The sequence below is a fragment of the Culex quinquefasciatus genome, chromosome 3 (genome assembly GCF_015732765.1).
Source record: "Culex quinquefasciatus strain JHB chromosome 3, VPISU_Cqui_1.0_pri_paternal, whole genome shotgun sequence".
Taxonomy (NCBI): domain Eukaryota; kingdom Metazoa; phylum Arthropoda; class Insecta; order Diptera; family Culicidae; genus Culex; species Culex quinquefasciatus.
The window spans coordinates 82,403,393-82,416,902 of NC_051863.1; the positions used below are offsets into that span (position 1 = coordinate 82,403,393).

Consider the following 13,510-nt stretch of genomic DNA (forward strand, 5'->3'; position numbering starts at 1 on the left):
TGACTTTGGTGGACGGTGCATCCTTTCCGTGACTCTTTCTTCACAACAACACAAACAAACGAAATCACGACCGATCACGGGTTCGGTTGGTTTACTACTTGCTGCAGGCTGCGTATCTCATCTTCACTTCTTCTGCTGCGCGCGAGAACGGCCGCCGCAAGGGACGATGACGTCGATGATGGCAAATCGAAGCGACTTCTGCGAATCCTTGGGCCGTGGTTCATGGGATTGTTGGTCTAAGCTCCCACCCAAAACAAAAAACAAAACAGAGAATCGAAACAGAGTGCGTCAATTTGCGTCCGTTTGTACTCTGGTCAGCTTGTACTGCTGCTGCTGCTGATGCTGCCTCCGCGTCGCTTGTTGCGCCAAAACAAAAATCTTATTTTTACGACTGAGAAGCTGCGCGCGCGCGTTTCATTTTTTGCACCCACCACCGAGTGGATTAATTTTAGGCGACGTGGACAAAATTTTGAATTTTTTTCCTTAACCGAACTGCTGTTGACCAGATTCGCGAATTTTTGGCCGCTTGGTACGGCTATGCTCGCGTAACTGCACCAGTAACGACGCTGATACTGGTCAGACAGGAAAACCCTTCTCTCCCGCTCGCAGCGGTGGTAAATAGAACTTGCAATTTTCCGAATGCCCGACGATATAAACACGGGGTGGTAATTTTAGGACTTTTTGTTTTTGTTGCTAAAATTTGGTTCTACTTGTGTGCCACTTGGCAGAAGTCAACACACAACCACAATGGCGTTGCTTGCTTCGATATCTACTGCCTGATCCCAGTAGGCATACTTACAGTTACTTGCTGCCGTTCGAGCTGGATCTGCATTTGCAGCTGCTGGAGCTGCGAGGGTTGTGGAGCTCCGCCGCGGCGTACGCTGGACAGCTGCTGCAGCAACTCTGCGATGGGATCCACCGATTCCCGACCGGAGGGGGACAGCGCCGATAGGCCACCTCCCGACGAGCTAAAGTGCATATTGGAACGCCTCGAGCGGGGTCCCCCAAGGGCGCGGCCCGAGTGTGGCATCCGCCGAACACCGCCATGCCGAATCGCTGATGGTTCGTCGTATTATAATTGGTTAAGGAAAATCGTTTTAAAAATGCTGAAAGAAATCTTATTCGCTAAAAGAAACATGACACTTTGAAAAGGATATCAGGAATGAGATAAGATCTCGCGAGCCGCTCCGATGCTCCAGACTCAAATGGCCAGCAAAATCGTCCGTCACCAGGTTGGGATCACCTCCGGGGAGGGCCGCACACACGGGGCAGACGACCTCGAGGCCGGTGTCCGTGTGTTCGGAACTGACATGTTCGAGCAGGGCCGAATCGCTGAGTCCCATCCGTTTGCAGTACGGACAGGTGAACGACTGTGGCTGGTCCGGCGTTAGCACTTCGCCGCCATAGTACAACTCGAAATCGGACCTCGTTAGAATGCACTGCATTGGGTGGTCTGCCGAGTGTCGCGTGCTGGTGGCTCCCTCTTCATAACAAATGGCGCAGAGATCGTAATCGTAGCAGATCAAACATTTGTACCGTCGACCGCGAAAGTTGCTTTTTAGACAGGAATCACAGCTGACACCTGGAAAACGTAGAGAGATAATAGCGATTAGTACAAAAATGAGTCATGACCCGTTTAAAAAATGCTTGAGCTTGTGCTTTTAAGTGTAACAGGGAAAAAAACGAAACTATTGGCACTACGCCCCCCGGGGCATGGCCTTCCTCTAACGTGGGATTTCTGCTCCAGCGCCTCTGACGAGACAGGAGAAACCGGGACCGACGTTTTACTTCACCATCCGATAGAAGCTCAGTGGATAAGGCGGGAATCGAACCCGCGTCTCATAGCATCATCGGGATCGGCAGCCGAAGCCGCTACCCCTGCGCCACGAGACCCACAGGGGTCAACCTTAAAACAAAATTCGCAATTCGCAATTTTCAGTGTAAGAACGGGCCTTGACCGATCTTATGCACCAGGTCCCCGACGAACACGCACTGCCCTTACACCTACATCTCACCCTTGCTCTGAGTCAGTACGAGCAGCACGCTAGAACACGCTTGAGTGTTCGTGCCAGGCATGCACACCTTCTTTATTTTTAGTTTGAATTCAAAAACTTATTGTTATTTACTGTGTATTGTTTTCTTCTGAAATCTTCCCTATTGTTGAGTCTGTTTATCTGTTGCTATTTCTTTTGTCGCGGTGTTTTGTTACAATTTTTGGTCCTAAGAATGTTATAAAAGTTTACCAAAAATACAATAGTAATATTTGTGTTAATCCTTTAACCATTCCATAAATTGAGTAAGGGCTCAAACCTCACTTGTTTGAAAAAAAGGGTGAAGATTGAAAACAATTGACAGTAAAAGAGAATTTATGTTATAAAAATCAAGTATCAATAGTAAGAGAATGATGAACGTATTTTGAAGAATAAAAATGAGAAGCTAGATGTATCAGATGTAAAATTAGACAATAGTTAATAAATAGAGATACAAAACAAGCTTAGATTATAGTAATGATAATTTATAGGACAGATAAAGAATTATTCAAATAAATAAATTCGCAATAAAATCAAAAAAGATTAGGCGAATGATAAATAGACTTGATATTACTAGTACATTAAGGAAAAGTATATTTTTAAGGAGAAAAAAAACAAAGTTTGTTACAGCAGTATCAATTGATAGAAAAGAGTGGATAAGCTTTGAGAGATAAGAGAACCAAAAGTTAGTAAAATTAAAATCAAATGTTGGATATTAAATAGAAGAATCAGTGAAGAATTGAGAATCAGAAGAGCAAAATAAAAATAGAATAAGGTGGTAGCTGAGAATGAAGAGAAGAGAAACCCCGTTGTGCGATGTTTCAGGTACATCCACAGCAGTTGACTCAACATACTGCGAATCAAAACAATACCGTCTACAATCACAAATTACTTCCCTTTCCCACATTGTCGCGCCCCTTTCTTTCAGCCGTCTCGACTCTGACCCGCGGTGGTCAAAGGTTTACGATCCGTTTCCACAGGCCACCAGCTAGGTCATCATGAAAACCAAGCCAACGTGGAGGTAAGAAAATAGGACACTCGCAAGGAACCAGAGCTATACTGTTCTGATCAAGATAATTCGCAGAGGCGACTCGTGCCCGAATGAAGTACCTGTTCAATGTTAAAACATTTTTAAAAGCTTTTTTCTTTCCAATGGCTTTTATTTTTACGTTTTATTATTTTTATACTATTATAATATTCAGTTTATGCAAATAATTAATTAAAATTATGATTAAGACTTTTTTATCTCGTTAAAATGTATTTTTAAGACTTAATCATTAGCGTGGGGAATGTGGAAAAATAGAGCAATCGCTCTGCCATCCTTATCGAAATTCAAGGAAAGTCATTGAATATTATACTCAATTTTAAAAGTATTCATCAGGATGTTCAGAAAAAAAACATATCCTTAACAAAAGAAAACTGTTTGTTAAGCTTTTTTAAGCCCAACTAATATTGAGCTAACTTGGTTACTATTTAAAAATTAAATTGACATGTTACTTTTACTTTTTAGAACCAGGTCTTATCTCTTTTGATCCTTTGTAAAATTTTTAGAGAATTGAATTTACTCACGGTTATGTCCTCATGGCTTTGGAATTCAATATCCGAATAAAAAGAAGGACTTTTGATGTTCGCAATTCGCAATTCGCAATTTTCAGTGTAAGAACGGGCCTTGACCGATCTTATGCACTAGGTTCCCGACGAACACGCACTGCCCTTACACCTACATCTCACCCTTGCTCTGAGTCAGTACGAGCAGCACGCTAGAACACGCTTTGAGTGTTCGTGCCAGGCATGCACACCTTCTTTTCCGGTTACGCATTTTAACTCGGCCGGGGGTGGTACATTACGTAGGGTTTGATGTAAGTATAAGCGCCTAACCGTTTAAAGTGTGCCTAACAACTTTCATTAAAGCAAACACTGTTTTATATTTAGTTTGAATTCAAAAACTAGTTGTTATTTTACTGTGTATTGTTTTCTCCTGAAATCATTCCTAGTGTTGAGTCGTGTTTATATGTTGCTATTTCTTTTGTCGCGGTGTTTTGTTACAATTTTTGGTAGTAAGCATTTTATAAAAATTTTTCAAAAGTACAATAGTAATGTTTCTGTTGATTCTTTGATCATTCCAAAAATTGAGTAAGGGCTCAAACCTCACTTGTTTTAAAGAAAAGGGTGAAGATTGAAAACAATGGACAGTGAAAGAAATATATTATTGAAGAATCAATAGTAAAAGAAAGATAGTAATTAATGAAGTAGATAAAGAAATAAACAATAGTTAATAAATAGAGGCAACAAACAAGCTTAGATTGTATAAGGGCAATTTATAGGGCAGATGAAAAAATATTCAAATAGCTAAATAAAGATAAACAAAATTCACATCGCTACCAAATTAAGGGAAAACAGACAGTTTGTTACAGCAGCATCAATTAGTAAATAGAGTGGAAAAGCGTTGAGAAATAAGAGAATCAAGAAAATAAAATCGAAAACAAATGGACGATTATAAACAGAAGGCGTGTTAGAGAATCAGTGAAACAAAATAAACAGAATATAGATGGTAGATAGAGAGCCTGGAGCCTATTAGAGGACGGACATCTCAAACTAAAAGCACCAATCGAAGCACGAGAACTTTCAAACGGAGGTACCAATCGAGCAAAAGACAAAGGATTTTGCTCGATAGGCACCTCCGCTTGACAGCCTCCGCGCCTCGATTGGCACTTCAGGCCTGAGATGTCCGTTCTCTAACAAGCTCCAGGCTCTCTAATGGTAGATAAAAACGGAAAGAAGAGAAACCCCGTTGTGCGATGTTTCAGGTACATCCACAGCAGTTGACTCAACATACTGCGAATCAAAACAATACCGTCTACAATCACAAATTACTTCCCTTTCCAACATTGTTGCGCCCCTTTCTTTTAGCCGTCTCGACTCTGACCCGCGGTGGTCAAAGGTTTACGATCCGTTTCCACAGGCCACCAGCTAGGTCATCATGAAAACCAAGCCAACGTGGAGGTAAGAAAATAGGACACTCGCAAGGAACCAGAGCTATACTGTTCTGATCAAGATAATTCGGATGATCTAACAGAACTACGGATGTAGTTAGTTACGCTCCTTCCAGGATGTTCCTTACGTGGACGTCAACCGAAGAGCACGCAACAAGGTCAGTGCCATTGCATGCTCTTAGGTATCAATCCTTGGCCTGCAAAAAAAAAAAAAAAAGAAGGACTTTTGATGTTAAAAACAAAACTATATTGACATGAATCCGAGATAATTAAAATATTTGTTTTTAGCATCAGTGAAAAAATGTTTTCAGAACAAATTCATGCTACAATATATGATAATGACCGATTCTTCGGCTTCTTTAAAAAAAAAATCCCAAGTTTTTTTCAGCGTTTTGGCTGTAGTGGCAAAATAAAAGAAGAAACACCCCAATGTTGTTACTTATTCGGAAAGATAATTGATTTTCCTACAAAAAAATGTCGTGTAGAATGAACCATATAGTACCTGTGCTTCCCCTGAAATAAAAATGTAGCGTGACGGGACAACATCGTAAACCTGGACTTAAATAGGCACACCAAGAAACAAATTGAAAAACGAATCTTTTGCTCCTTGGACTGAACAAATTGGTTGAAATTTGAGTTTTTGCTAGCCATTTCTTTCCGTGACGGGACAACAAAGGAGCAGTTTTATGAAAAAACTCCTCTAATATTCAAGGGCTTGCAGACCTTATCTGGTCAATATTTTTGGCGTTTGAGGAAAGAAAACGTATTTAAAGAACATTGCAATTTTTATCATTGTAAAAATGAAATTTTTCATATAAAAATTCGAATTGGAAATTGAAAAAAGTAACTTTTTGGTGTAGCTTCGCTAAGAATCGGTCTAATAATATATACAACTAGAGTGAACCGGAACTACAGTCTGAATAAATACAGTCGTTTTTGAAGCATTTAATGGCATCAAATCTTAAACTATTTAGGACTGACCGAAAAATAAAATAACGATCATGGTTGAATCTACTCAGTAGCACAGCACCTTTGATATTTTGCAAAACAAGGTGCTTAAATCCCTTCCCTGATCTACTGTCATAATTCTTCTAATGTGTCCCGATTCTGGAAAAAAGCACAGTACTTTTTTCTTTCAATTGTTTCAATTCAATCTATCAATCACACTATCTAAACTTAACATTACATCACTTTCCAGTAGAGCAAGAATCCACTAGTAACCACTAGTAAGATCGAAGAGGTTCAACGCGCGCAGTTGAACATTCCAGTTCTAAAAAAAGCCATCACCAGTCTGCGCAAAACAGCCTGATGCCTAAAAGTGCGCCAAATATAGAGCAATATCTGTCGTGCTCTCGCGCTCTCTCATTTATTTATCAACGTGCTGTCAACGCGCTGGCTTGTTTACCTTTTGCTCCCTCTGGAGAGCTGAGCAAGTTAAGTCGGCTGGGGGCTGGGGGTGGCATTTCGCTCTCTCCCAAAAATGCTGTCAGTTCACGCTCTCAGATTGAACCAGATTTACCAACACATCGATACTGCCGCTGCGTATGAATAGGAAGCTCTTTACATGTGTTGATTTTTTTCTGTATGGAAATTTTTTCCCCGACGTTCAAAGGGTCGGTGTTGAACGCGACGAGCATTTGCGCGTGGCCCGCTAGGCTGGCTCGTTTTAGTATTGGTGGGTTGTAAAGAGAGGTAAAGAGTAAAAGGTGGCGGGCCAAAGCCTTTTTGGTGCATGCAGCTCTGCTGGACATAGAGTTATCTACGTGCGCATGTATTATGTGTACGTACACGAAAAAGATTGAGGTTAAATTTTGTACCAGCCAGCAAAACAAATGGCGTGCTAGTGTTTGTGAGAGCAGGCTTAGATAACTCTATAGGGCGTTTAATTTGTTAACGTATATTCAAACAAAAATTGTAATTTTATGTTGCTGGTTTAAAAAGCACCACGGCACATAAATAAAAAAAATATCCGCTTGAAATCGGCTACCTGTTCAATGAACAGGTTGAACAGGTGGACGAGTCGCCTCTGATAATTCGGATGATCTAACAGAACTACGGATGTAGTTAGTTACGCTCCTTCCAGGATGTTCCTTACGTGGACGTCAACCGAAGAGCACGCAACAAGGTCAGTGCCATTGCATGCTCTTAGGTATCAATCCTTGGCCTGCAAGATCTCCCTTCGTAACAAATAAAAAAAATCAAATCAAATTATTCGCTCTACAGCATTGCGTTCTCGATTGCGAGACTCCTACTCGAAACTATGTGTCCGAGTCCGAAGGCTTGATTGTTGAGGCAATTGCATACCTCTTTTTACACCTAAGCTTCCATCCACCCCGGGAATCGAACTGACGACCTTTGGATTGTTAGACCAACTGCCTGCCAGCGACTCCACCGAGACAGGACCCAGGGAGACGGCTCCTACACCTGGACTGATCTAACGACCTAACCCTCTAGGTTAGACCGGGGCCAACATTTACTTCCCCGTTCAACGGAAGGCGTGGTCAGACAAATCCCGTCCCGAAAAATGCCACCGGGACCGTCTGGGATCGAACCCAAGCCGACTGGGTGAGAGGCAACCACGCTTACCCCTACATCATTGTCCCTGATATTTTTTTCGTAAACAAATCTCACCACCAAGTCCTGTAACGCATAACGAAGGTCTTCTTACTTGAGTTTGCGTTGCACTACAAAAATTTTGACCACTCTTCTCTCCCCTAAACCGTGCGTAACGTAATCGGATAGCGCTCCCTTGATAAAATAATATCGAAATGTCGAAGCGCGCGTTTTTGCATTTTTGATTCGATTGAGAGAAGCGGGACCTCACGGTTACTCCGCAACGTGTTTTTCGGAGCCTTTTATTTGATATTTTATTTTTCATAAGCCCTTCTTTTATCATCGTTGATTGGAAGGCACGCCGTTCGTTTAAGTTATTGTTTTAATTTCATTACAGTCGGTTACGTGGTGTCCTGTTTTTCTTTTCGTTTATATTCGTTGATCGTAATAATGTATTCCAACTGGCAGTTTTAGTAAAAACTCATCAAACGACTATTTTTGAAATTTGCTCGCGTTATCTAAATTGTAAATACAGTAAAAATATACTGATAAGAACTACTGCTCGGTTGGCACGCGTTCGATTAGAAAAGCTTTTTAAATAATCAATTTTTTATCTTTCCGCAGCCGGCTGCCTAAGACTTAAAGTTTTCAACCAATAATCAAAATGCACATCACTGCCACTCGTGAATCCTGGCTTCACACCCATCTTACTAACCCCCTCAAAACTCATGTGATACTTTGTCGGAGAAGCAGTCGATTGGGCGGTCTCTATCACTCAAGTATCGATCATTCCCATCCACTTCCCCGTGACTCTACCAATGGTCGTGGCCGGCGCCGGTATTGATCAGCATGATAGGGGCCTTTGAGAAGTTGCGAAGCGAGGAAAGATAGCTCCCACTCATCTTCCACGGCTCGTGGATGTAACTTCTGGAGGTCCTGGTCAATAACGGAGTAGCAACTGCGGGTGGGCTCAGGTGGTCGCAGTGAACTTAACCCAATGCCCATTGGCAACAAAAAAAAAACTGCAGGTGGGCAGATATGCTTATGCTTATGCTTAATGGACCGAAAAAAAACCTGTTCAATTTATGGTGTGGCGACTTTTATTTTCGTTTCATTTTTTAATTGATTGATATAATCAAAGAAGTCCTTCCTACATCATCGTTGATTGGGAGGCACGACGTCGTCTGATTTGTTGCATTAAAAATAGGTTTAAGTGTTAACAGTGATTAAATTAATGTAGAGCAATTCCAGCTCAAATCAGGAATTTTTCTGGTACTTTCGTACCCGACCCTCTCCGATTTCAATGAAACTTTTTAGACATGTTATCCTAGGCCTATATACGCAATTTTCGTGTGTATGGAGCCAATAGTACTCGAAAATAACATTTGAGAAGGGCGTAAGGTATTTATTTTTTTTTGTATTTTGCAATTTAAAAATTACTGTATCTCGAAGCCGTTGCGTCGTATAAAAAAGTGGACAAAGACACACTTGTAGGAAATTGGACTCGTAAATACTTTTACCGGAAAGCTCGTCCAATTTCCCATAAGTTTGCCTTTGACAGCATTTCGATTGGATGTAAGGGCTTACAGATATAAGCTAAATTACATTGTTAATAACTGAAAAGGGAATTTTTTTCCAGTGTGGTAGAAACCTGGATAGTAAATTAGCTTACGTAAATATCAAAACGAGTCAAATCAAAAAGCTGTCACAGGCAAACTAATGGGAAATCGGACGAGCTTTTCGGTAAAAATATTTACGAGACTGAAAAATCAAGTCTGTCATATAGAAATTGGCAAAAACCATAAAAAACCCATTTTTTCATCATTTTTATTTTCAAAACCGCAGTATCTTCCCAAGGATTGGACATAGGACAATGGTCAATATGGAGACTTTTATGTAAAATTGTCTGGGGAATCGATTCCCACTATGGGTTTTTAAAAATTTTGACGTTTAGACCACTTTTCAAGAAAACAGTTTTAGTAAATGATTTTTGTATTTTTTTAGGAGGGACATACCATCCTGCATTTTTCGTCAGTTTTTTGGTAACATCTTAGGCTATTTCCTCCAAAATTTTGAAAGAAAAAAAATCGTGACAACACCTTTAAATTTAAGTTTTAGACTTAAAAATCGAAAAATCTCATAGAAGTGGCGTGTATTTTTGTTTCAGTGTTTTTTTTTTCAGAAAGCCCGTCCAATTTCCTACAAGTTTGTCTTTGACCACTTTTGGTACGCCGCAACGGCTTCGAGATACAGTAATTTTTAAATTGCAAAATACAAAAAAAAATTAAATACCTTACGCCCTTCTCAAATGTTATTTTCGAGTACTATTGGCTCCATATACACGAAAATTGCTTATATAGGCCTAGGATAACATGTCTAAAAAGTATCATTGAAATTGGAGAGGGTCGGGTACAAAAGTACCAGGAAAATTCCTGATTTGAGCTGGAATTGCTCTGTAAAAAATCCTTCCTATATCATCGTTGATCGCAAGGCACGCTGGCGGTTCAAGTCGTCTGAGTAATCGTGGTACATTTATTTAGTATGAACGCATAATTGTCCCATGTCATTTTTGGACGATTCTGACTTTTTATCATTTTCAAGTTTAGTTTGACGTATACTTTCAGAAAAACACATATAATCTAGTACTTTGTTCAAAAGATCATTGAAAACAACACCAAGTCTGTTTACCTCATCGTTGAACTTCTACGCATAATTGTCCCACCAAGCATTTTTTATCACGAAATCATGAGTTTTACTATGCATGCCATCTTGTTAACCTGTTTACCTGTAAGATGATTACAAATAAGGGTGATAAAATGCTAACCGGGATGACGTATAGGACGACCAGGGACCGACGGGACAATTATGCGTACAAACACAGAAAACGATCTAAAATTTCAATCGCGTTTTTCTCAGTTGCCCTTTTTTGAACAAGGGACAATTATGCGTAGAACGGCAGAGCATTGCCTTGGCATTCTCTATTGCGAGATTCCTACTAGAAACTAGGTGTCCGAAGGTTTAAAACGGTGAGACAACCAACACCTTTCTTTACATCTAAGCCTAAATCCACCTCAAGATTCGAACTGACGACCTTTGGATTGTGAGTCCAACTGCCGACCGGCGACTCTACCGAGACAGGTCTTTTTCCCAGGAAGATGACTTCCACGCCTGGACTGCGCTTGGTTAGACCGGGTCCAACATTTACTTCCCCGTCCGACGGAAGGCGCGATCAGACAAATCTCGTCTCGAAAAATGGGTAGTAAATTAGAAAATTACAAATCATTACTAATTTAACATAACGTAACGTAACGTTAGCCGAAATGATGATTCATTGAAATGGATTGTTTTTGGCCACGCATGTTTAATTCGCAATTTTCAGTGTAAGAACGGGCCTTGACCCATCTTATGCACTAGGTTCCCGACGAACACGCACTGCCCTTACACCTACATCTCACCCTTGCTCTGAGTCAGTACGAGCAACACGCTAGAACACGCTTTGAGTGTTCGTGCCAGGCATGCACACCTTCTTTTCCGGTTACGCATTTTAACTCGGCCGGGGGTGGTACATTACGTAGGGTTTGATGTAAGTATAAGCGCCTAACCATTTATAGTGTGCCTACAGTGTATTGTTTTCTGCTGAAATCTTTCCTATTGTTGAGTCGTGTTTATCTGTTGCTATTTCTTTTGTCGCGGTGTTTTGTTACAATATATTGGTCCTAAGCATTTTAGAAAAGTTTTTCAAAAGTACAATAGTAATATTTGTGTTAATCCTTTAATCGTTCCATAAATTGAGTAAGGGCTCGAACCTCACTTGCTTAAGAAAAAGGTGAAGTTTCAAATCAATGGACAGTGAAGGAAATATACTATGTAAAGAATCAATAGTAAAAGAAAGATAGTAATTTATGAAGTAGATAAAGAAATTAACAATAGTTAATAAATTGAGGTGACAAACAAGTTTAGATTGTATTCAGGGCAATTTACAGGGAAGATGAGAAATTATTCAAATAGATAAATAAAGAAAAAGCACATGATAAACAAAACTGACATCGCTGCCAAATTAAGGGAAAGCAGACAGTTTTGATTCGAAAATATAGTGGAAAATCGTTGAGAAATAAGAGAATCAAATAAGTAAAATTGAAATCTAATGGAGGATAGTGAACAGAAGCCGTTTTAGAACATCAGAGAAACAAAATAAACAGAAGATAGCTGTTAGCTGAAATGGAAAGAAGAGAAACCCCGTTCTGCGATGCTCAGGTACATCCACAGCAGTTGACTCAACATACTGCGAATCAAAACAATACCGTCTGACCCTCGCTGGTCAAAGGTTTACGAGTCGTTTCCACAGGCCACCAGCTACGTTACACTTTGTCATCATGATGACTAAACCAAGCCAACGTGGAGGTAAGAAAATAGGACACTTGCAAGGAACCAGAGCCATGCTTTTTTGTCCAAACAGCACTACGGATGTAGTTGGGCTCCTTCCGGGATGTTCCTCGCCTGGGTGTCAACCGACGAGTATCATCAGTATCATGCACCCTTGGCCTGCGTTTTTGGCCACGCATGTTTAAAATAACAAAACATTTCTAAATCTTCCGGGATGGAACAAACATGGGTATCCCCGCTTATATTGCATTTTTTAGTGCAAAGGTCATTTCTGGAGTCTTTTTTGAAAGGTCCAACAAACCAAATTTTCAGTTTTTGCTTTTTGGGTGTTTTTTAATACCTCTGACTCAAGGCGGTTTAAAAAATACCCAAAAGGCAACAACTGGAAATTTTGTTTATTGGACCTTTTCAAAAAAAACTCCAGATCTGTTCGAATCTCGGGTTAGAAGGATACTAGGTGTAAAACGTTACTTAATCCACTGTAAGGTGGTTGATGCCTTCCTCACATTAATATAGTTTTTTTCAACCTACAAATGATCTCTTAATATAACTTCATATACTCATAACTATCGATAGGGTTGTCAGATCAATCTTTTGGACGCGTTGACTAGGTCTTTTGATTACGCATCCAACGATGGGTCACATCAGTTTTATCAAAATATCTGAGATCCGGCTTCAAGAAGTGTTTAGTTAACACTTAAGTGTTAATAACTTTTGATAGGGTTGTCAGATCTTCGATGTTTAGGACTCGTTAGAAATGTCTTCTAAATACCTTTGGGACCATCCATAAACCACGTGGACACTTTTTTGGGAATCTTTTCCCCCCCTTCGTGGACAATTGTCCATACAAAAAAAATCTTTTTGTATGGATCGTGGACAATCGCCATACCCCCCCCCCCCCTAAAGTGTCCACGTGGTTTATGGATGGTCCCTTTCTAAAAATATATATTATGACAGGTTTCCTTACAAAAACCACCCTTTTTACAATCTTCCGGACTTTTGTTAAAAACGTTTTTTTAGCATAACTTTTGAAGTTCTTAACTAAACTTTTTAATTTTCAATAGCGACTTATGGGACCCCATGACGGATCGAATGAGACCAAAACAGACAAAATCGATTGAGCCAGTGCCGAGATAATCCAGTGCAAACATTTTTGATCCCACCACACACACATAAATAGCCAAGAAAAAATAATAAAATACTATCTCGCACCCCCTAGTAAATTTTCTGAAAAAGTCACTTTTTTGAACAAATTTTCTAAAATCGCTTGGAATCAATACAAAAAACTGTTTCGATCAGGTGTGTATTATTTTCAAACGATAGGTTTTCGTCCATAGATTAAGATGCACTATCAATATTGGACCAAAACTCAAGTTTTTGCACTCTCCCAGGCGGATTTATGTCGAAAAAATCGCATTTTTTTTTCAAAACTTTTTTCAGAAATGCTCATTTAATTTAGGGTATCCTATTTTTCCCAGTAAAACCAATACAGACAGCTTGTAGGATATTTCACATTTTTTCCCATCTGAGAAAATGCAATTTTGACACTCC

The 13,510-nt window shown here is 40.0% G+C and overlaps 1 protein-coding gene across 1 annotated transcript in view; it reads right to left on the reverse strand.

Annotated features, from left to right (window-relative positions):
* LOC6038945 (E3 ubiquitin-protein ligase KCMF1) overlaps positions 1-13,510 on the reverse strand; it is a 30,832-nt gene that overhangs the window by 15,063 nt on the left and 2,259 nt on the right. The window contains exons 2-3 of the mRNA XM_038264874.1: positions 1,158-1,582; positions 800-1,069 (exon numbers count right to left, since the gene is read on the reverse strand). Of these exons, the coding sequence (XP_038120802.1) occupies positions 800-1,069; positions 1,158-1,582 (695 nt within the window). The remainder of the gene's footprint in view (positions 1-799; positions 1,070-1,157; positions 1,583-13,510) is intronic.